Source organism: Nomia melanderi, chromosome 13 (assembly GCF_051020985.1).
Source record: "Nomia melanderi isolate GNS246 chromosome 13, iyNomMela1, whole genome shotgun sequence".
In the NCBI taxonomy this organism is placed as follows: Eukaryota; Metazoa; Arthropoda; class Insecta; order Hymenoptera; family Halictidae; genus Nomia; species Nomia melanderi.
In genome coordinates this window covers 9659248-9684612 of record NC_135011.1, presented here as the reverse complement: position 1 = coordinate 9684612, position 25365 = coordinate 9659248, and the positions used below count along the sequence as shown (strand labels likewise).

At 32.0% G+C, this 25365-nt stretch overlaps 2 protein-coding genes across 2 annotated transcripts; one reads left to right on the top strand and one right to left on the bottom strand.

The window, feature by feature from the left end:
* The first annotated feature begins 690 nt into the window (after positions 1-690).
* Positions 691-23986, top strand: LOC116425606 (carbonic anhydrase 13). The gene is made up of 7 exons (XM_031973563.2): positions 691-870; positions 17548-17592; positions 18086-18247; positions 19578-19831; positions 21647-21883; positions 22684-23185; positions 23281-23986. The coding sequence occupies exons 1-7, from the start codon at positions 828-830 to the stop codon at positions 23313-23315; spliced, it is 1278 nt and encodes a 425-aa protein (XP_031829423.2). The 5' UTR covers positions 691-827; the 3' UTR covers positions 23316-23986.
* Positions 23987-24733, bottom strand: LOC116425607 (coiled-coil domain-containing protein 12). Its single transcript, XM_031973564.2, has 3 exons — positions 24566-24733; positions 24331-24469; positions 23987-24259 (listed from the first exon to the last, which is right to left on the bottom strand). Exons 1-3 carry the CDS (start codon positions 24691-24693, stop codon positions 24065-24067), a joined length of 462 nt encoding a protein of 153 aa, XP_031829424.1. The 5' UTR covers positions 24694-24733; the 3' UTR covers positions 23987-24064.
* Between the last annotated feature and the right edge of the window lie 632 nt (positions 24734-25365).

Below are 25365 nucleotides of genomic sequence, written 5' to 3'. Positions count from 1 at the left end.
CATACAGCATACAAATCTAGTGAAAGTATGAATTTTTGAACAATTTCATTTGACAGTATTATAAGGGATGAAGTATTTCACGAAAATATAAATTATCAAAAATCCATTCGATGATATTATAAACAACGAAAACCTACTTCCATCGTAACAAATATTTCACGCCCATCACGATTTGAAATAACAAATGCGCATTAATAGTAAGGGGTATTTATCTCGAAGAATTAAAACGCAGCGAACAGTTGACAGACACTTCTATTGATACTTGCTGAAACTAGAATAGTTTAAAATGTTGTATATTGAACTGTTATACGTCAGGAACTTGACAACCAAGTTTTGTTGTTGTTCGAACGTTTTTACATTTCATAGACGATAAGAATATTCGGTGCACCAAAATATATTACCATCAACGTTCATTTTCAAGTGCGTATAATGAATTCGTGTTACTCATACACGACTGAGTCGACAATGGAAATGTGGGGAAGCTGAGAATTTTTGGGTAATCGAGATGTCCCATTCATATTATGAGTCATAAAGGAAGATCACCGAAAATGCCCAGCCATCACAAACATTCTTATCGTCGCATTCACCTATCCGTCAATAGCCTCGTTGTCTCTATAGTTGCTATTAAATTTGTGCAGAGTCGATAGGCTACCGTGAAATAAAAGTGGTGGACTCTTATTTAACATAGCCGGCAAGCGGCCGACAGTGCTCACTTGACCACCGACCGTAACAGAGTATTCGCATTTCATAGGTAGCATATCGAGAGTCAGTGCTGGCGGTGTGAAGAAGTTTTGTTCTGTGAAAGAAAGTGACCAGTTCGATTCACAATGGGTCTTCTGATCTTCGTTGTTGCTTCTCTTTTGTTGTACAGTAAGTTTTTTCCCCAATGTCGATTTCTTCGTTTCTTGTCAACCGTGATTTCGAAAGAAATCAAATCAGTTTCAGTGTACAGCGTCGGACTTTCATCTATGAAACGGTATCTTTGAAGAGTTTCAACAAAATCACTGAATATTTGGGAAGTATATTAGATAGGTGACTCTATATTTAAATGTTTCGATATTATTTTTGGGTCCTTCCTGTGTGACATTTACGTTTATACTTTGCGTTTCTGTATTTTTAGAAACTAAGTTCTTACATGATTGACTATGGTTAATAGTTTTGTGCAATGTGAAGTTCAGTAATTTTTATTTATAACTTATAGCAAATTATATTTGAAGTATCGAGGAAGTAGTACAATAATAATAGAAAAGAAAAGAAGTGCATATTTTAAGTGACAGTCAGGGGTGAATTTTCAATTTCGATTAAAAGTAGTCGGTTGGAAGTTGATGTTATATTTGTTGTCAATGTTATTAATATTGCATCTGATTATTGCCAATTAACACGTCACCAGGATAATTAATAACAGCTATAATTAAATGAAAGTATATTTACTCTATCGTATATATTTTATAATAGATGACTAATAAAAGAGTTCTCTTATATCATAAGAAAATTTGTTAGAACTACTTTGTTTAAGTTGCCCTTTGCAGTCTCTATAACTGAAAATTATAATATTTTCTCTGTATATGGTTCAATCCCATTAAGAGATTCTAATTAGGTAGATAAAAACGAAATAACGGAATATAAAAAGAATTTGGTGATAATGAAATTATAATGTCCGGTATATATTGATAACCGTTATCAAAGTTGTGACTTCCGAATTAATGGCGCTTATTATTAATATCACGGAACCTCTTAAAATTCATGGATGTACGCGTCGGTATTAGCTGCTGCATAGTACAACTCGGTTATGCTCTTGCAATATAGAAACGGTATGTAAAAGACAATTAGAACATCATTGAATATTTCCATCCGAGGCGGAAGTGCATACAAGAAGCACGAACCAAAACCGTTACATAAAGTTTATGAAAAGGGAAAGTTAGATAATGCATAATACGCATTTGTTACTACCATAAAGTCAGTTTCCATTGTACCCACATGGATTTTATTTGCTTCACCGATAAACATTGCTCAAAGTGAACTTTTACATGCAAACTTCATATTTTTCAAAAATATAATGGAAAATAATTTTTAAAATTCATAATGTTAATTATTGTTAATTTTGTATTATTTTTATAGTATAGAAAATTCAGTGTCACATTTATCGTCGATATTTCTCAACTACATTTCAGTTTGTTAAAACTATTTAATACGCATGGTATTATAACAATTGTAGTAATGATTATCTGGATTACGCGAAATATTATCACCTCGAATCTTACTTTAACTACCAGAAAGAACCTCGAACAAAGAAAACTAACCTTTTTTCTATGTACTCCTTAACATTTAGCAGAAACGTGCAAGTAAATATTTGACGACAAAATCAACGCAAGTTAACTGTCCATGTCGTCTTTCACACATATATTTCTGTCACCTACATTACGATTGTTCTATTAAGGGAATTCAATGTTAAATTAAACACTCAAATAAATTCACCTGATCGTCTTTTAGTTTAAATGAAATCATTCTATGGAAAACTTACACTCTAATAATTACAAAAGCATTTTTCAATTTATTAAAAATAAAATTAAACATTTATTACGTGCACACTTCACATTTTGTACAGTTACCATTTTTAATTATCACGACAAAAATAGAGTGAGTAATAATTCAGAAAGAAATAACATAGATTACGAAGGGAAATCGGTCATAGACACCGCAAGCTCTTCTTGTTCAATTTAAAGTTCGATTACTCGATGAATAATCTGAGTTGCAATATTATAGAAATGTAATCAATGCGGGTGTATATGTGTACATACACACACACACACATATATATATATATATATATATATATGTGTGATCACTGTAATCAGCTTTCGACAACAGTGTCATTTACTGATGTGAGCCTTATGTAACGTTCGTTGCACGTGTATGCGCCCGTTTGATTTGCTGCACATTAACAAATGTTGCCGCCGATATAAATAAGTTTTTACTATTTGGGCGAAGAAATTTACGTAACATGGCGCGCGAACTTTAATTACAGTTTCAGGCTCCGCTTTCTTCGCTAGAGAGAACCAGAAAGAATCGTGGCTAATCTAATTCTATTATTGGATTCACGCAAAAGTTTTGACGTTTTTCACGAGCAACTGAAAATATCACTGGATTCATTTTTGTCTTTGAAATCACAATTTTACAATCATGGAATAAATAATCTTATAGAAAGGTGGGGGAGAATAGCAACCAATAGAAATTATGCAATAGATTAAATCAATAAATGTATTTCAAAAATTTCTTTTATTTTTTATAAAAAAATGTTGAAACTTTTGCATTAAGCCAGTATTTCAAATTTTGAATAAGATGAGGTAACTCGATGTTCCTTGAGCCTGAGTTTTAAGTTAATTCGTGCAATTTATCACTTGAGAAACCGAAATTGTCAATCGTCGTTTTTGCTAGATTCTACGGCGACGTGCTTTTATCACGACCTTCGTGAAATCAATCGTGAAATGTATCGAACCTTCGATAGGGTGCAATATTTGACACTGATCAATATTTCACACGGTATCGGGCTACATTAAATATAGATAGTTTATCTAGTATGTACCTTAATAAAAAAAATTCATGGCATGGTACGCATGGTACGCATGGTACAGCGTCAAGCCCAAACTACTATCTTGTTGAGTATGATAGAACTTGAACATTTAAACTTTTTTGACGCTGACTTGGCTCTTATTGCTACGAGCAGATTGCTACTTAATCTTCGAAGAAGTAGAAGATAATGTGAGCTCGCTATCATAAAGTGATATTGGTGGATCTTTTGATGAAAGACGACTGTTGTAAACTGTGGGCTATTTGAAAGAGTTTTATTAGTAGTTGTGGAAGTAAATTACGATTTCGTTAATTGATTGCCTCATTCCTTAAATGTGGGTAACTTTTAGGAAGGTGATTAATTAAATCTTTTTGTAGATTGAGGTTATTTAATTGTTGAAGATATAAAGTTTCTCAAACAACTTTGCATTACACCACTTCTATAGACATTTGTAAAGTTTTGGGACAGTACTCAGGTAATATGTAGTATAGAATAACAAATAATAGAAGAATAAAAGCTTAATAATTAGTTACATTTTAATTGATATTACATGTATATTCACAAGATAAATACTCAGCCATAACACTAGAACTACCGAGCATTTAATTCCGTTGATATGTGATCCTTATAAAGACTGTAACAATACATTTTTTTACGATTTCTTCAGACATTCATTATAGTATTTAAGCGAAACCATTTATTTTCAAGATCATTGCAGGTATTAAATACTTTTAAAACATCAACAATTACAAAATAAGGAAACTAAAACCTGTTATTTTGACGGGTACAGTAATACTAGTGTTAAAATACAATTAAACAAAATATACATTTGAACAGTTTTTTTAAGTGGTACAAGTCCATTTTTGTATACATTGAAATACTTTACGTTTTGCGTTTGAATCGACTTAAAAATATTGGCAAACGTTAATCAATTCGGGTAATGTTCATAAAACCATAAACTTGCTAAATTTTATTATGCAATAATAATTAATAAAATTGTTAAAGAAAATAAACAATTTTCTAGCTACAAATGGACTTATTCTATTTTCAAATAAAATATTTTTGCGATAACGTTTTACAGTTAAACTTCTGTTGATTCATTTATGAGGATATCGTACGTCATTGACAATCGTCTGATTATACATATAAAAGGGGGATATCTATATCTCACTAAAATTAACAGTAACTTATTTTTTCCAAAAATGAATGTATACCACTTTAAAAACACGACACATTTATCAAAGTCGCGATTTAGCGAAGAAGGAGGAAGAACAGTTACGAAGGGGCGATTATCGCAGTGGTCATTAATTCGCCATCGAAAGAGTACCATCCTTTAAAAACATTATGTGCAGTTTTCTGTCGGAAGGACATTCATAGGATAAACGGAATGAGAAGAAATCATTGTGTCGGATCTCTAGCTTCATTATCGCACAAGTTACGTGCCCCGGAAAGATATGCACCGTCCATAAACATTCTGTACGATTTGCTGCATGCCATGTGTTGCGCAATCCTTCCGCACAGAAAAAAACGTGCCGAAACTGAGCCGTGTTATTGATGGCGGAGAATTGTTGACTGAATTTGATAAGTAAATTAATCGGCAATCGAGATGTTGATACGCGGGGATTTCGCTGGCATCGCGGGAAATTTCCGCGATAACTGAGCGGTACAGATAGTTTCTTCCGGAGGAACTTTTTCGAAGGATTTTGGCATTTTAAAAAGAAATGTTTATTATTGGACACACCTATCCCCCGATTTACATGGAAGATGGGTTCCTCGGAATACCGTATGAATGGAAATCGTGGATTTTTCTGTGTAAAACCGTGTAAATCGAAAACAAACCAAAATGTGCGTAACTTAGTCAGTTACTTATTTAATTAAATTCATTTACTTCAGGGTAAAATAGAAGTAAAATACTATAAAAAACATAACATTATCGGTTCATTCGTGAACTGACAAATATGTGAAGCTATAAATACCTCATTCTGTTTATAGAAACGAGAAATACATATAAAATACATAAAAAATGGAACCAAATGTTGAACCAAGGAACTAAATCTATATAATTTTACGCCAATTATAAGAATGCTAAAAAACTATAATTCTTCGTCACTAATCAGTAGCAATGATGCTTTATGACGTTTTTTAAAATTCCGATTAGAAAAAGCAGAACGTTATACATCTTTCTGTTGCTTAAGATTTACTGAACTTCATTGCACTAATTCACATGAATGGTTCTTGTATGTATGTAAGAAGGAGAATTTCCTTTTTTAGATTTAATGCCAGTGTTATCAATTGAATGGAATTAAAAATTTATTATAAGAATACGCACACAGCAAAAATGTTTATTTTTACCATCCTTTTTTTAAATCCGTTGCTTTGAAAACCGTGCAAATCGAGGGATAGGTGTATTCACGTTATTCGTGTCTATTTATAGATGTACAGTTGAAGGTGTCAATTTATTACAGTACATGAACTTTTATCTTCTGTTTCACATAAAACGTGTCTGTGACATATTCATTGATAAAAGGTACAAAGTAAGAATTTAAATTACGGTACAAGGTAACTAAATTGTGAAACTTTATGTAAATTCACAGCCTGGCCATTAATTCGAGAAAAAGTGAGCTGAATAAAACTCCACTTCTTCTACAGTGTTATAAACAAAGGTCGTGTACCACTAAATCATGTTGAAATCTTGTATTTCAATCTAATGTACAGTACTATGTGTTTTATAGTTTAACCCTTTGTGCTCGGGAGGTCAGTATCAGTCGCCACGTGATTCAACGCAGCAGAATTATAAAGATTAAAATTCAATATTAAATTTTGTACAAGCTGTCACACGAAACACTGAAATAAAATTAATTTAGTTCCATCAGTTGTACAGAATTTTTCTTTACGTTAGTAGCCAAAAATATCAATATTTCGTCAGGAAATAGTGAATATTTATAATGAAAAATATTGTCGAGTGCGGAAGGGTACTTTAAAAATTGAAATCGAAGAAAATTGTATTTTGTCTGCTAATGGTTTTATTATGTTAAAAATAATCGAATTTGTAATTTAAACATAGTAATGTGATCGCGAAGAGAATCTGAAATTTGCTGGAGGGAAAAAACTTTGCAACGTATAGCTTATTTTATGCCGAAAAATATTGGGCACTTTTGCTTTGATACAATTGACGTCTTATGGCATTAGTCTTCATGAATTATGACCGTTAAACATTAGCAAATGTGACACATGGTTTCGAGTAACACGATCTGTGATGAATTAATGTTGAACATAGAATGGTTACGGATACGTACAATCATGAATAGAACGTGTGAAAATGAAAGCATTAACGTCAATCAGTTATGTACACTACACGTTCTCTGGAAACGATTAAGAAATTTTTAAAATACAATTTTTGATAGGTTTGGTTTAATATAACTTGAAACGAAATTAGTTTAATATAAATTCAATTTAAACGAATTTAGTTTAATGTAAATTAAATTGGTACATATTAATAGAATTTAAATTCTATTTATTTTAAAATTAAAACGAGTTTAGTGTATCGTTTGAAATGTTACTTTCCGTATAAATATTATACTAGTTCCGGGAACAAGTGTTTGATAATAAACTACTGTGACCATAGTTGTGTATACTTTAACAATCGATGGTAGAAGTTACTTCGTGCAGAAAGTAACACGCGAAATATTAAAATGTATAATATATTCATTAATCTTGTTAAAGTCTTTTTTTTATTACGAGATTGCATAATACATATTTTTCTATGAACTCTGCATTTAAGAAATAATTTATGAACGATTTATAATTTAACACGTTAGAATTGTCGACAAAATAGCTCAAAATGACAATACAATTTTTTAAAAATCCTAAGCAGAATCTATAAATCATTCCAAATATTAATTTTTATTCTTTGTTTAAATTCAATCAAATGTTTTAAAATCTTTATTAGAGACAGAAATAATAAAACAAAAAAAGATGATTGAAGATTAAAATTGAGTACACTAGATCAATATTCATTAATTATGAAACATCTTTTATACGAGAAACAATAAATTATAAAAGTTATGTGTTTCTTTCGTGAATCAACATTTATATTTCATTTTACAAATAAAAATAATAAACTGTGCAAATAAAAAGCCTGTTTTTCTTAATTTCAACTCAGACCACGTATTTTTATTAGTTTCCTTGTTTCTCATGATGTTATCTTCGTGACGTATTGACTATCATTATAAAAGGTACTTCCCCCTATCAAACTGCAGTAATTTTCTTCCACTCTGGACTTTTCTACCGCACACGTTTATGCATTTGATTTATCAAAAGATCATGATAAATTATAATGATAAGAAATTCTTTCCTAAAATCTGTATACTCTGTAAAATATCATTTACATTAAACATGAATGTTTCCACTAGCAAGTAATACTTTTATATCTCAATATAGAAATGTTCTTTCATTTTATTTTGTTAAACATTGAAATTTGCTAAATATTGAAATTTCTTCTTACAGCTTCTTCTAATATTTCTGTAATCTAATGTTTCGATAATTACATACAATTAGAGAAGTTGCAAGAATTATAGTTCTGCGAATTTTATAGTTAAAGGTCACCATTATAGTAGTTTAACACAGACATCGCGCCGCGAGGCATAATTATGCAGTGTATAGCCGAGTTACGCAGGATGGGTGTGAACAGGTTCAAGCGTCAATGTCATAATGACAGATGAGACTTGTTGGAATCAGTTCGAACAAAATGACATGTGACGGTTAACGAATGTCATCGATCTCCAACACAAGTTCGCGTGAGATAAACACACATACATAGATTACGGTAGAAGTTACGATAGAATTACGTATAGGAATGCACGACATACTTTTTTCACGTAGATACTCACGTGCCACTGGCAATTAGCCGGGAAAGCAAGAAACGCCTTCATGTCGCGTTAATGTCGATAGAATCGATACGCTAAAGGTTATCCTCGGATGATGAGAACAACGTGAAATATGGAAACCATGTACCCACGTTACGATTAGGGAACAGTGGGACATTATGATTGTGATAAATGAAAGTTTTTACTGTCAGAAGAAGGAAGCAACCTTATCGCGAGGTGACCCACGGAGAAATCAATAAAAACGAGATAATATCGAAACATCGGATGTCATGTGCATTGACGAAAAAAAAGGGTGATGCATATTGTCTCGATTAATTGACGAGCATTCCAAATTGCGTGAAGAACGATAAAAGTGTTTCGTAGTTTGGAGCACCCTGTACAATGAGTCATGTAAAAATGTAATACAACTCCTTCCTTCTTAAATGATAAATGAAATTATAGACGGCATTAGATAGCGAATACAGCATTCGAAGAACGAACGCGTTTCATAGCAGATCTTTGTCTTTAATTAAGCTGTATAATTAGCTTTAAATAAATTGAAGTGAATTATTCTTAAAAATTGTTTGCATTGTGTAATATGATAGAGGGTTGAACACGAATGGATCTTTGTATAAATTACTTTCAATAATCAAATATTTCAATTTTCTCGTTCGCGTTTGTTACCCTATAACTACTTTTTTGGTTGAGATAAAGATAAGATTGGTGTACAATATTTTCTACGGATAAGCTATGGAATGAAACTTTCTCAGAGAAATACAACAAAAATTTTATTGAAGATACATAAAACTAATAATTCTTTCTTGGTTAAGAAATCTTTTGACATAAGCAATCAATTTATACCTAATTGCCATTTCCGCAGATCAATCTGCAAACGTGTGAATTAGCACGCTTTAATTGCAACGTCACAGTACACGGTGCACGCAAATTGTACACAGAGTCGCATTAAAAATGTATCATCTTGTGGCAATATTCTTGAAATTATACTGTAAAAATGCAAGCGGTGTAGTGGGCGCATTAAATTTGTCACCTTCAATTTACTTCGGATTTGATGGAAATTTTTTTTAACAGAACATTTACTGGGCCAAATAAAAATTATAATATGTACAGGTATGGGCAATAAACTCAAACGAACAAAAAGTATAACAAAGGAAATAGCTTTTCAAACTACGCTAATGGCTTGAAGGTTCAAGCACGCACGGTCTTATCGATATAACAATTATCAATTATCATTATTGCAATGAATGAATAACTTATCCTAAGTAGTATTACTTAGACAGTATTGGTTTATTATGTACAGAAAGGTACTAAATACTGTACAGACGGTCTTTCGTATTAAATTTTGGTAAAAGGGTATATGTTATACAACTAAACATAAAATATAATAGATGTGCAATATGGTATAACTATTTACATAACTGTTTACATAAGGAAGACAATAAAAATTATTATTCTCCCCGACTTGGAAGGATACTAACCACTATACTATCGAAGAGGAACCGGTCTTTATTTTATTTATTTGTACAAATTATTCACATTTTTAGTGTTTCTATATAAATCTATATTATTTTCTGTATCATCTTATATACATTGTTTACTTTATTGCAACCACCAAAATTTTTTTGTGTTGCACCCATGTTTGCCTTTCATATCCTGATTCGCTAATTTGTGATTAAATCGAATGTCAGGATTTGTGGCACTTACGTCACTATTGTAGGTAATTCTTTTTGTTGTAGTGACAAATTAAGGATAGATTGTTTTGATTTTGGATTAAGCCTAAGCTCTAGTGATAATGTTGCTTTTCAGTTTTCTTAGGTATTTTATAATTGGAGTAACATATCTATTTGTTGAGTGATAGTTATTAGTATTACGAGAAATTGTATGATCGATTGCACTACTGATATTTGTGTTTAACACGTTGTCTGCCACGGAGGTGATCGATGACCGGAGCATCTAAATTACAAAAAAATAATTATAATTTGTAAGATAACTAATGTTCAGTGACGTAAATAACTAGACAATAGTGTAACGTAAGAATTGCGATATCAAATAAATTAATGATTCTTCCTTTTAATCTTTGCTATAGAAAGAATAAATAATACATAATACACTGATGTTTTTCGTGGCAGTCGACGTGTTAATTGGTCTATGTAATTGTCAATTTCATCTCTTGTTAAATTTCTATTGTTCGGTATGAGTGTGATCTCTGAATTCATTAAATATGTTTGAAATTCTGTCCAATTAGTCTTATTAAAATTAAATTTAGTGGATGGACTTGCTTCGTCTAACTCCATCGGACCATTTGAGTACGGATATTACCATTAATGCGGCTCTAAGGTTACTGTCATATTTTAGAATCTAACCTACCGGAAGCAGAAATTATCTAATTTAATTCTGTTATCGCAAATGTCTATAAAGGCACCGCTTTTTGGAAATGATGGCACTATGGTATTTAATAGAGATAATTTGTACGGAATTTGATTCTGGTTTAGCCAATTATTTAGCGCGATTCCTCTTTTATTATCTATTGGATTATTCCACGATGCATGTTTAGCATTTAGGTTTCCTGCGGGTAGAAAATAACTGTTATTCTTATACAATTCTAATTTGTTAAAAGCATGATTGAGCTTGGTTTTTCTTCGGCTAGCTGTTTCGTCAGTTTTTCAACTAATTCAGTTAAATTTTTATTCAGAACAGTAAGTTCTTCGTACGAAGGTTTTTCTGGAGACTTTTGTAAATTTTTAGTGCATTTTTAAGCTTTTTGGTTTCCCATCTTTATGCCTAAGACTTCTTATTTGATTTCCCTATGTACTAATAATGGCGCAGGATTCTACCTTTTTGCTTCCTTCTTTTCCTTGATAATGTCTTTGAGGTAATGGGTAAGTTTTGCGTTACCCATATCAGCGAAATCTTCTTTGCCAATTAATTTCAGGAAATTCTCATTTAGCTTGTTAGCTACAGTGTTAGTATTTTTTTGCGACAAATCACATGGTTTGTCTACTGATTTTTCGTGGTTATTATTATCATCCCCATTCGGAGTGTTTTTACCTGGTTCACTCACTTTGTAACTTTAAGATACACTGAATAGCTTCAGATTAAAAAATGAAAAACAACCAAAACTATACTTTCAGCTGTTACGTGTACATGAAATATTTTGTAGCGTGCTCTCGTCTGGTAAGGGTTCTGACTTGACCTTAGAGCACGTCAGTATCCTTCCACCGTCAGGGAACGAATGAACTCGATGGAAATTTGTCAAATACCACGAAACACGCGTGTCCTCGTAACAATCTCCATTCTTGGACAACGTGGAACAGTTTACCGGTATCTACTGCATGTGTTCACGACGCTAAATATTTCGCGCGCGGAAAGGACAACGTTGACATCAGATGTTCTTGGATGATATTTGGTTTGAAATTGGCTCATTCATTTGTTTAATGTTTTTTAAAAGAAAAAATGCGGAAGAGAGTACAGAAGGAAATAAAAAGACAAACAAAGAAAGAAGAATATAATAATACAGAACGTACGAAAAGTTAATATGAAATAACATATATAAATTAAAAGAAACAAAATATTGCACTCGTTATTGTTTTTACACGGTAGATATGTTACTTTCCTTGTAAAAAATACGGTACTTGCAGAAGAATAGAGATTGGTTAGAGACTTGAGAAATTAGTAATGTAGTACGATAAATTATATAAAAATCCATGTTAGAATTCATAACGAATTTCCCGAAATTGTAAACATTATAGAAATTATAAGCATTCATAAAAACCTGTTTTTACCCCAAAAAATTAGCTTCACATGTTTACAAAAAATTAAATAATTGAGATATCGAGAAAATCATAGGCTACATTTCAGATAATATATTCCTATTTATAAATCCACAAGACTTTCTTTCTTTGGATGTGTTAGTTGTTTGCAATCGAGTTCGCCAGTAATGAATATTCTACAGAAAAGGAAGCTAGCGAATAACTGCGCCATTTTGTAACATTTTAGCGTAGAAAAAATATAAATATAAATCATAAGATCACAGTATACACCTAGGAGAAAATCAGAAGTTTTTACTTAACGGTTATTAACAAAACAATTCCTAAAATTTACCTTAAGACGTCTCTAGGGGGTGGCGTCTACCCTTAACACGAAATTCGTAAAAGTGAAATCGGTGTAACACGGAATTTCTTAACACTGAAACTACCGAGCAATTAAATTGACTGTTTGAAATTCCTCTGTAGAAACTCCAAACGTCAATTGATTTACAATCCAGTTTGAACCAAACATTTAAATAATTTCTCAGAGAAACATCTGTCATCTTTTTAATCATTGCAAAAAGAAGAAACCAGGAATGGATGATTTTAACCCGTCTGGCAGTTTCAGTGTTAACCACGTTATGAGAGAGCCTATTTTACAGTCCTGTAATAAAACCTGAATAGGTTTGCAGTCCTCGAAAGTCGAACGAAAGGACCTCCCGCTTGGCCATCGTACTCCGGTAATCTGCCCGGAAACAATGTGCCCGTCCTAAGCAAATCGTCGTCATTCAACGCACGTGTCGGGCATATGCGTATACTTGCGTTGGACCTGGAAGCACCAGCACGCGATTCGTCTTTGTATATGCCGTAGGGGCAAGGGAACTTGCCAGGCTGACTCATTAACCGGTAATCGAGAAGCGCGCGTCTTTCGCTCTGCGCGCAAGGAAACGACCTGTTCCGTTTTCCACTGGAAACTTTTCGAATATATCTATGGATCATGAATTATCCATAACACGTTGTTTCAACTGTTTTTGCATTACTGCGACCGATTACGATAATTCCAAGTTTTTTTCGTTTCCTTTGCTTTCGTTTGCTCGACTACGGTCTCTAAAACTTGGGAAATTTTACTTACTTTGATGTTTGCGTTTGGGCGATTTTGGGATATTTCTTTGTTTCTATTTTTTTACTGAAAGAAAGGTTTTTACAACTTGGGAAGATTTATTTGTTTGATGCTTGCGTTTAGGATCTTTAGATTGTACTTGGCTTTTTGTTTTGGAATTTTAATTGTGTTTGTCGTGATTATGTTATTGTACTCGTTTTGGGTAAGTTTTTTAGATTTCTTATCATTCTTTGGAAAACTCTTATTTGGAGATACTAGAAGTTTATTATAGAACTGTGAAGTTTTATTAGAGAAGTTTCGATGTAGTAGGTAATATGTATACCGGAGTTATTCAAAATTTGGAAAATTCGGTATTCGGATATTTAATTTCATACGAAAATACAAAAACGATTGTTGCTAATCTATGAAGTAGATTGTCCTTAATCTAAACAAATTACTTAATTTAATTCAAAATGAATATATCATTCTCACAAAGAAAATAAATTTAAGTATATTTCTAAGATTATTCTATTTTCTTATTAATATAAATTTATCAGGACTTATACCAGACATTCTTACTGCAATCAGTAATTACCTTTTATACAGATAAGAGTCATAATTATATTTCTAAATTTATAGTGTACTTGCCGGTACTCAAAATAAAATTAAATGAAAACTTTAATGAAGCAATCACCAAAAGAATGTGTTAGTTATTGTACTATCTAAAATATGCGCAATTCGTTTACAAGAATTCACCCACTTACGTTACATAAGTAGATTTGTCTAAGAAATTGAAAGTTCGGAAGAATTTTCTAAACATTCGTTCTACTCTCTCTTAAATAATGTACTAATCGATCGAGGAATTTCTCGTGTGCATTAAATAAGTAGATACTTTCACATTCCTTTTTATAGCTTATATAATTTCAATTGCACATTGTTATATGAATCCAGCATACTTTTTTTGGTTTCTAAATTCTAACATTCCTTACCTTTACATTCACCGTGAACATTCTACTAACATTCTTCCACACATCGATTAAACATTTAATTTACTTATTTCGTATACAATTGCACGATAATGTAATTACATACACAATAATGAAAACGTGTGTATTATTATGTATATAATTATACAAATTACTTTTTCCGAACTCATTTCAATTAATTTCGGTAAAATTTCAATTTTAGCCGGAAAGAAAGGAAGAAAGCTGATACTTTCGAGCGATTTCTGATACGTAAAACGATCTTTTCAGTGAATGCCATAATTTCTCTTCTAGTCAATAAAAGAAGGTACGATACGGTGCTTTGGATATACTCTTATATATCCTTTAAACACGTGAAACCATTATTTTATTAGGAAATTATATTAAAAAATATAAAATAATGAATAATCAGTATACCATATTAAACATATAAATAGAATTTAAAAAATTATACACAAATATATTTTCCATGTGATTGTCTAGCCTCAGTTGTGTGAAAAACACGAAGCCATACAAGTGTTCATTCAATTTTGTAAAGACGACAACAAAGGATGTTATAAGTGTGCACTGTAAAAGGGAAGGCAATCGATCAAATAGTTACCAAGAAAATTACGAGATTGTGTTTGAAAAACAATTTTTACTTGTAACAAGGATTTGAGTGCATCACAGTTTTTCTTGATACGTGTAAATATTTTTTATTACTTACAAGGGAAGTTGTCGAAATTCAAGAGATTATGAAACTTCGTGTGTAAGTAGAGTAAGTTAAGCCTAATATATTGAAATTTCTTTTTTCGCGTCGAATTTCAATTTGAAGGGTGAAGCCACCTCTTGAAGAAAATGCAAATTTTTCTTTCTCGTGGATTATCTTGAGAACGGTGTGAGATAGCGAAAAAAAGTTTCAATAAAAATACATTATTTTTTTACGCCCATATAATTGCCAAATAAAATTGTTCAAAAAATTCAAATTTTTTAAAAAATTGTAAAAGTCGACAGGAAAAAAGAAATTGCAATGTATTAGACTTGACTTACTCTACTTATACACAAAGTTTCGTAATATCTTGAATTCTGCGTTCGATATCTTCCCTTGTTAGTGTACATGTGTTTTACAGAAATTACACTGATAAATAGCTCGCCGTTAATACTGCCGAGACGAGGCCAGAGAAACGCGGTTACTGTTCTGCGAACTGAATTAAAATAATACTGAAATTTGCCTTGTACATCAGATAAATATAACATAATATAGAACGTAATTAGAGAAGTGGAATTACAATATAAAAAGCTCTTTCTTAACGAGCCCTATCAAAAGCACTACATTTCGAATATTTCATATACTTTTTCATGTCGTGTTGCACTTTATCCAATTCCCCACTATCATATTTCTCATAAATACATAAAAAATCAGTTCAAAGGGATCCGACAAATCACACGAAACGCTGAAAATTCTTCTAACTGTAAACACATAACTCTCTTACCCAAAAACCGTATTTATCACATTTATTCACACGATTCCGTTCAGTCCAGTGAAACCGAACGTCGATAAAAAGCTCGTATACGTCGTAATAGATTTTCTTTCCGTTTGACAAGGTAGGTTGTCCTCGTTGCATACATTGAACAGGTCTATATTGTATAATGTAGTAGCGCATCCGATAGGTATGTATAGGTACGTATCATCTAAAATAGTCAATAAAGGGAGTAACGTTGTTTTAACCGTAATTACGTTTATCCAGCAACAAATCGATATAATATTCTTTAGTCTGTGGCCGGCTACGACAACGGCCTTTAATAAGGAGACTAGAATAATTCATCTGTGACAAGTTGAACGCAATGCCGCGGCGTACTTATATCTTTTGTGAATCAACTTTCACTGTACGTACTTAGGTACCTATATACCAGCGAGCACAAACTCTTAAAGCGTGAAACCATCGTAGAAATCATCGTATAAATTATCGTATTTACAGCTTCGACTACGAGCCAGCCGCGATTTCATTCTCCATTTCATTCAATTATCCCTCGTGCCCGTCGATTGTTTAGATCAGCGTTTCTCAAAGTGTGGTACACGTACCACTAATGGTAAATACATTACGTTATTCTTGACGGTACAATGCTTCTTGTGGAGAAATGTTGCTTATTTATTTGAAAATAATTTTTGATAAAGAGATACGATTTTGAATGCTCTTGAACATATCATATCTTTGCGAAACTCAGTTTTCAGCCATACTATTACTTAAAAATAAATATAGGACACGGTTGCAACTTGAACCTTACTTACGTTTTAATGAAGATAACGGTTGATGTATCGAAATTGATTAGAACGAAACACACTCATCATTCATGTTGATCTTCAATAATAAATCTACTTAATGTTCTCTCGTTTATTATTACCCACCATTTATATTTTATTATAATGTAAAAGTTTCAACTTCAAGTATAATTAACACAATACATATGTAATTTCTATAAAAATTATAAGAATAGATTATTTTCAGCTTCTTAGTATACTAATTATAGTATTTAAGTGAAACTATCCATTTTTTAAATTATTTCGAATATTCAATGCTTCTAAAATATTAATCATTGCGAAACAAGAAAACCGTATATAAGAAGTAATATTAGTTTGAAATGTTTTATTCTTTAATTATAAACACTCCACACTACGTACACTGTTGGACTACAACTTTCGGATTTTTGACAACGTTTATTAGAGAATTTTTGTGTATGAGAAAGGAACGTGGACACATGTGTAATAGTCAAATATAAAGATACATTATTCTTGTTATTTTATTTTATATATTTGCAAAATACAATCATATAATTATATGATTCTTAACTTGTGACGGTACATATCAAGTGGTCCCAAACTTTTGATTGAGAGGGCATATTTTTTGATTCATATTTATGTGGTTCAAAATTTACAAAGTTTGAGAACCTCTTTATAATGGTTTAAATCCATCGAAATAAATCCTGTGAAATCGTTTCTCTCTCCTTCTTCCTTTTCCTCCCGAGTTTTTCTTCCACAGAATTCAATTTGAGCAGCGTAAGAAGATTCGCGTGATTATCGGTGAATCGCACGCGCATACGTCGTTAATTAGCGACATTACCGATCCATTCAAACATCCACCAATCCGACAGGAAATGTTTACAGGAACGACCTATTTAAATTTGCTGAACCGTTTCTAAGATGATTTATTCCTGTTTACAGAACGATCACGTATGATTTACGATAATGTGAAAATTGTTTAATATTATAAGCTACTCTGTCTTGTTTCAGACGTGGCGCTCGGTGACGGCGAGTTCGGTTATAGCGGGGAAGAAGGTGAGTTAATTATGCATATTGCTATCTATGAATGCTGAATGATTTAAAATCAATCCGCTGCGGAGAATACGATTCTTTGATATATATTAATATTAATGTTGTGTATTTTCATATTACTTGTCCTTCGATTCTGTCATTTTAATAAATTAATGTGTGAATTAGTTACTATTTGACAATTGCGAGTAACTTTGCTAAGTAGAAGCGAACATATAATTTTGTGTTACAAAATGTACCTTTGATTTACTTATCAATAATGAAACATTGTTGATTGGTTTACTGTATAGAATTAAATTAACTTGGATTAAATTACTAAATGTATTTTAATTTTCCAAAAATTTTAAATCATATGTTTATCAAATGTGTAGTAGCATAAACCGAAATCGGCAAAAATAATATTATTTAATAATTTATGATTTTAATCTGCAGCGGTTTCGTTTAACGATAAAAGGATTTTCAGTGGAAATCTAAGAAAACTTTGAATTTCACATTCTAGGACCACAAAACTGGGGCGACAGTTTTAAGACGTGCTTGGGGAAATACCAGTCCCCCATTGACATTGAAGATAAGGATGTTTGGAACTCTACCTTTCCACCACTAGAAATTTTTAACGTTGAGAGCCCTCACCCAGCCTACATGACGAACAATGGGCACACAGGTATATGATAGCAAGGTTAATGTATTGACAAGTATAGGCGTACAGTTTCCACTAAGGAGTTTGTACAAATGTAGAGACTAGCAGTTGCGTGCTTAGAATCTTGAACAAGAAAAACAGAAATCGTTGTTTCTACGATTAAAAAAAAAGTTAAAAAATAGAAGAATTTCGCGAGAAGTATCACGAAAATCGAAAAGTCAATTGTTTGTATTTATAATGCCAGAGAAACTAAATAAACATTCTGATTTATTGCATTATTGACAATGTAAAGAAGAAACCAACTTTCGAATGTACCAATTTCATATATCAATAAATTTTGGTAAATATATAATTTGGTAAATGTATAAAGAACACGTAAGAAAAGCTTGAAACGATTTTTGACAATTAAATTATTGATAGCTTCCATATGTTTGTTTCGAAAACGAATATAAAGACGTTACATTAATCAAACAAAACGTAAAACGTTCGCATCTCTTGTTTGAAGTGTGCGTCAACGCGATATTTCAGGTTATTGTCAAACTCTCCGATCGGAATTGCAAAAGCAAACGTACCTACGTCGTCGATGTAAATATTCAAAAAAGTAATGAATATTCCGGTAAAGCAAACGAGATCGACGTTCAAACATTGAAAAAGAATTCGGAATTGTAAAAATTATTCTTTTGTTGTTCGTTGTACGATACGGATGATTTTGATGGCAATCGAAAGCTAATATTATTGAATTTCAATGTTTAAATTAGAACTGTTCTTTGATTGTTAAATCTTGAAAAAGAAATATTTATTATGAACGAAGATAAATACATTTCACTCTATACTTTATTTGTTCTAACTTGAGCTTAACAAAGATAGTTTCTATTATTTTTTCGTGTGGTCAAAGGATAGGGTTGCCTTCACATCCAATATAAATAACCTAATTAATAGATATGGATATTACAAACAATAATGGACAATATATCATTAAATAATCTTCCTTCTCAGATGAAATATATAACATTGAATTTTCCCTGAAAAAAACGACAAAACTTTCTTGCCGACCTAATACTTCCTCTGTTTCGGGGAAGAACAGTTTTCCAAGCGCGATCACTCTACATTAGTATTAATCGCTATAATTGTTTTAAGCGTGCGTCACACGTGACCATTGTCCTTGAACGACTGCAAATTACCGTCGATTATCGCACGTCATAGACATTGTCTCGTCCCACAATTAAGATAAACCTTCGTGGAATCCCATTTTTGTAACGAAAGAATCTGAAAACGGAGGATGTTTACCGATTAAATAGAAATTCTGACCGTAATCTGCTTCGCCGTGATTAGTTATCGTGATTCATCCTTTCAGTGATGATTCTGCCTACTGATCCGGATCCTGACTCTTTGCCGACCATATCCGGGGGACCGTTGAATGACACATACGTATTTCAACAATTACACTTTCACTGGGGAAAAAGTGATGACGTAGGATCTGAAGATCTGATCAATAATCATTCGTTCTCGATGGAACTACACGCGGTGTTCTGGAAGAAACTCTACGGCTCTCAACAAGAAGCATTGAAACACGAGGATGGCTTGACCGTTCTGGCGTACTTATACCAGGTAAAACAATTCAATCGTACAATAATGTGGTATGTATTATATAGGCCACCTTTGTTTCCTAACTGATGGTTGCGCTGGTCAGTCATTTGAGTTAGGTCTGGCTAAGAATTTATTTCATAAAATACATTCTTGGTACTTTGTTATTATTATTTTATTTTTGAAAAACAAGGTAGTTTGTATAAAACGTAAGTACCCATAATGGTACACATATTAAATTATTATTATTATTATTTTATTCTTGAAAAACAAAGGTGATCCGTATAATACGTAAGCACTCACAGTATTACGTAAATATTCAAGTGAATTAATAACATTTTAACCTTTTCTACTAAAGATAAGAAGCATGTTTGAATATGTGAATACGTTGATCCCAATGACACACAACGATTGAATTTTACGCATAATGTTGAACAATTATTGAAATATTCATTGTATTATATTTTATAAAATTCAGTGTAAGTACCATGGAAAGTTTGTATTACCTGTTTGATGGTTTGTGAAATTAAGTTTACTAATTTTCGTAAAAATATTGATTCAACTATATTTTGCATATTTTCATATGTCAAAAATATATAAAATTTGCAATTTGATTGTATCAGATGAAAAGTTATATTCTAGAACTATTGAAATACGGAAATTATTATAAAATAAGATAACAATATGATAATTATGTTGTGTGTAATTTACAATCTTTCGCGTTTCTTTTAAATATCTGTTGAATTAAATTGTGGGTTACACTATAATTTTCGCTTTATATTTCTTCCCACTAATAATCAATTGGAAATTAACAACTATCGTTTAAAAAATAATTTCTATTTTCTGGTTTATATGTTTTATTCATAATTCACACAATTTGGAGTATTTTACTATCGTCCTGTTAAAAGAATATAAATGACACTAATGATCAGAATATACATATTTCACACTTTAAATATCAATGCAAAAGAGCAACATTACAACTTAAACTCTATACGTTTCTCGTATATAATTTCGCATGTATGAATATGTAGAGTTTGAAGTTACACGTCAAATTAGTCATGCTAATTACATTTCCCCTGCTATCTGTAACGCTCGGGCATTATCTACGTCATTTTCTTGTGTTCCTGGTTATTCTAGGTGCATTTCAAAATATTTTTAATACGTTCCAGGCCACCGAAATTTTCGATTATATTTTACTTATAAAGTGTATTATTCAGTTTTTAAATAAAATATTAAGCTATACATACGTTTTTGATATCTTTTGTATATTTTATTATCATTTCTTTACATACTCGTTACTTGGTAACACGTATCTCGCAAAAAATATTTTCTCATAAAAAATGGCACGTACCAAAAACGGTATACAAGCTCACAACGTATTAACAACGCGAATATATTAGGTCGATACAAAAGTTTCGATATTTTATTCATAATAAATAAAAAGAGTTCACAACTGTTCACTGGTTAAACTAAACCTAAGTAAAATCGAAAAAAGAAGTGCCCTTCGTGTACGTTACACTAGTTAAATGTTATTTGTTTTAAATAAAATTGTTTCGTTAGTCACGTAGAAACGTAAAAATTTTGCATCAACCCAATACTTTCAGGCTGGACTACGAGCCACCGAACACACAAGTGATCCGGAAAGGGAAAGATCCTCATGCGTATTTATAATTCCGTTCCGTAAAAATAGGAACAATCCGGTATATGATTACATTCCGATAAATTACTCCATCATACGGACGCTTGCGTTTGTTTAGAAGCAAAAATTGGATACATTTCGATACCCGAATGCTTGCTCTTATGAAATTCTTGGAAAAATATACTTACGTGTTACAGGCAGCGGACAAGCCGAATCCGACTTTTGAGCCGATTATGCCGCAGATACCAGAAATAAAGGCGGTCGGCAGTAATTCGACGATAAGTGACGTTAACATCTTAAACAAATTGATCGCGCCTAATACCATCCCGTCGCAAGATTATTACACGTACAAAGGGTCGTTAACTACACCCCCGTGCTTGGAGATTGTGCAATGGATCGACTTCATACACCCGCAGATAATATCCCACGAGCAGGTATTTAGAAAGCTGAACTTTTTAAATACGCGTTTAAGCACGTGCAGACTGTTCCTCTAACGTCTACCGAAACATTAACACGTTTTCTAATTATAAACCTGAGAATGGGTGTAAACGTGTTTCGTCAATGCTACAGTTCGCAGTCGCGTCTGTTTGAATTCCATGATTTAAAGTCTAGCGGTGAAAGCGATCGTTAATAATAAGTAGAGTGCGAACGCCTGCGTAAATAGAGATTTTTAGTAAGTAGTCATGGATAGAAACCAGAAACAGAAAAACATGTTTCGGGTTCTACCTGGTGCTGGATGAAATAATATTAACGGTCTAAGAATAACGTTCTCGATAATTGCTGACTACCGTTTGAATTCTTGTTTTAAGGATTCGTTTAACAATTCTGTTTCCGTTGAAAAGAATTGTGTGTAAATTACAAATTTCAAATGTATCGCAATGTTTTCTACGAAATTTTATATTGTAATGGAAAAGAAAGACATGGTCTTTGTTATTCTCGATTATAACTATTGCGTTTCTTAATGAATTGAACTGGACAATGTCCAATCACTTATGAAATGCTCATTTCATGGAAGTGGAAGGTTTTTAGTTGATTTAGAATTAAATACTGCATGTGGTAGTGAATAGGAAAGTAATTATTATTCAATTCGGAATTCATTCCTAACACTTTACAGGTCACTGAATTTGAATTGAAAATTAGATCAAAGAATTTAGGAACATTGTGCATAATGTTTTGTTACTTATGTTCTAATGATTATTTAGAATACTTTTTCATTTACAAAATTGATTTTTAGTTGGCCGTTTTCCGCAGTATTAAAGGATCGGACGGTTCAAAATTGACACACAATTATCGTCCAGTACAACCACTAGACGACAGAGTCATTTATCGTAATATCTACGATAAAAGCTCTGGATCGCCCAAACCTACGGAGACTTCCAAACCGACGGTTTTGACAACTATGGAGCCAACTGCACAACCAACAACTGCTCAATCAGCAACTGCTCAATCAGCAACTGCTCAATCAGCAACTGCTCAACCAACAACTGTACAACCAACAACTGTACAACCAACAACTTCTAAACCAACAACTGCACAGACAAGTTCTAAACCAACAACTGCACAGACAACTTCTAAACTAACAAATGCACCAACTACTTCAATGCCTCCTGGAAAAGTTACTATGGCAATACCTACTAATGAAGTAACAGACGCAAGTATGCCTGAAAGAAGCACAATGAAACCAGTTGACAACGAAAGTCATAAAAATAGTCAAGGAAGAGTACAAAGTACAGCAGGTTTGTACCTTGTTTCTTTTATTTTCATCTATCTTTGTCGATTATTAAAGTAGTCATAAATATATTATAAAAGTTATATTTCATTTATATTACAGTACTCGCAATACTGCTTGGAATACTTTTTCTTTAACCACATCGACAAAGTACTGGATGTTCTAGTTAATCTTTGACTAGAAACAGATACACAGTTTAATGTAAGAAGTAAACAAGTTTTGAATAAGTATGTAAATAATGTATTTCAGTATGAAACAGTAATTATTTATACTCTCAGAGGCATTCGTATTTAAACATAATGTCTATATGCTGACATTTCATTAAATAATTTCAAGGCTATGCAATAGTAGGTTACATATGATAAGATCAAAAATACTTTCTTATTTTTGACTGTAATTTATGTATGTACTATTATTAATTAAATATAAGAGTGTCTTAGATATTATATAGAAGTACTCTTCGAGTCAACTTATACTTCAGTAAAGAAATCATTCTTATGTTAACTGATTTACAATGAGATATCAGATGTATAAAAGGTTGTTAACACACAGTCATTGTACTTTTATAATGTTAGACTCTGGAAATGTCACTAAAAGTATTGGTTTGTCTATCTATTCATCATCAAAGAGATCATGCTGCCCTATAAAATATAATTTTTAATATTGGCATTTGTTCGTGTAACAGTTCCTATTGCTGCCATAATGATCTATAAATTAGTCATGTAGTCAATAAGATTCCTTTAGAAATAAACATGTGTGTATGTATCAAATATGGTCAACTGAAATAAATGAAAAATATAACAACTAATTGCTAAAAATATATTTTATTACAACCTTATATGTACAAAATTATTTAAACCCTAAAATACACAAATGATTGTCTGTATCAGGTAGGTGATTCTGTCTGTTCTTTAGCTGCCATATTTACTACAGCAGCCAAGTCATGCTGACCTTGTTTAAGGCGTTCTCTTATAAGTTCTGCTATTGCTTTTTGTGTCCTCCTCTCTAATTTCTCTAACTTTTTAGCAACGTCTCTCTTTAAATCCCAATCTGGTTTTCTAGGTGCTAAGTTACTAATATCCTACAGAGTACAGTTTATGTAGACACGAAATATTAATTCCAGAAGTTAATGTCATAAGTACAATTACTTACAAGTTCTTCAATAACAACTTTTGTATTTGCTGCACTTAATTGATCCTGCACTTCTGCTTCTACATTTCCAGGTTTTGCTTCTTCTAAAACTTTTTCCTTAAGGCTGTCATCTTGTGGTTTATAACTTCTAAACTTTGGCCTGCCAAAAATAAATACATAAACACAAATAAACATCCTATTTTGAGGTTAGTATAAATCAAATCTAAAAATCTCTAACAAAAGGAAGACAACTCACTTTGGTAATTTACTAACGGCATCGCTCTTATTTTCTTTACTATCTTCAGTTTTTCGCTTTAAAGCTTGTAAGCGTTCTTTTCGTTTTAAAGCTTCTTCTTCCAACGTGCCTATATTATCTTCCGTCATGTTTATTTCTTTGCGCGTTACTGCAGATGGCAGTGTAGATCCTTCGAACAACCTCTATGTTCGAGGAAAGGTAATCGCTAGCCAAAATAGCAAGTTCTTTTATATTTTTAATAATGAAATATAAGAAAGAATTATAATAAAGAATTATAAGAAATAAGATATCTGTTGGCAGATGATACCACGTCTCCTTCCTTGAGCCTGAAAACATCTATGTAAAGAAACATACAACATGTACATATAAGCAGTAACATAAGAAACAAATACAAGATAGAATTATAAAATAAAAATATAAAACACAATTAGAAGATAGAATTCTAAGTAAAAAATTATTAGAAATAAAGAACCCCTCGGTGGATGACGGATAACTTCTTTCTTGAAATTAAACCTAAAAATTAAATCTAATTTTAAACATGGATCTGTACGTTGTGAATGCAAGCTACGAGAGACAGATGAAGATTCATTTAATCAAATCTTCGCTTCTTAACCTAACGGATCTTGATATTAGCACAATTAATTCTAATTTATCGGCAGATGGCTTCTTTCTTGAGCCTAAACCCAATTAAAGAAATATAGTGTTATTAGTAACATGAGGCAAAAGGGAAAGAAATGAAATATTCCACGGTGGCCAATTAATAGCTGACAATTATGAATTCTACTATGAAATCTATTACA

Coding starts and splice junctions, on each gene's coding strand:
- LOC116425607 (XM_031973564.2), bottom strand. CDS start 24,693: ATGACGGAAGATAATATAGGCACGTTGGAAGAAGAAGCTTTAAAACGA. Junction 24,470..24,565: donor GCCGTTAGTAAATTACCAAA/GTGAGTTGTCTT, acceptor TATTTTTGGCAG/GCCAAAGTTTAGAAGTTATA. Junction 24,260..24,330: donor AAGTTGTTATTGAAGAACTT/GTAAGTAATTGT, acceptor TGTACTCTGTAG/GATATTAGTAACTTAGCACC.
- LOC116425606 (XM_031973563.2), top strand. CDS start 828: ATGGGTCTTCTGATCTTCGTTGTTGCTTCTCTTTTGTTGTACA. Junction 17,593..18,085: donor CGGTTATAGCGGGGAAGAAG/GTGAGTTAATTA, acceptor TTCACATTCTAG/GACCACAAAACTGGGGCGAC. Junction 23,186..23,280: donor AAGAGTACAAAGTACAGCAG/GTTTGTACCTTG, acceptor TTTATATTACAG/TACTCGCAATACTGCTTGGA.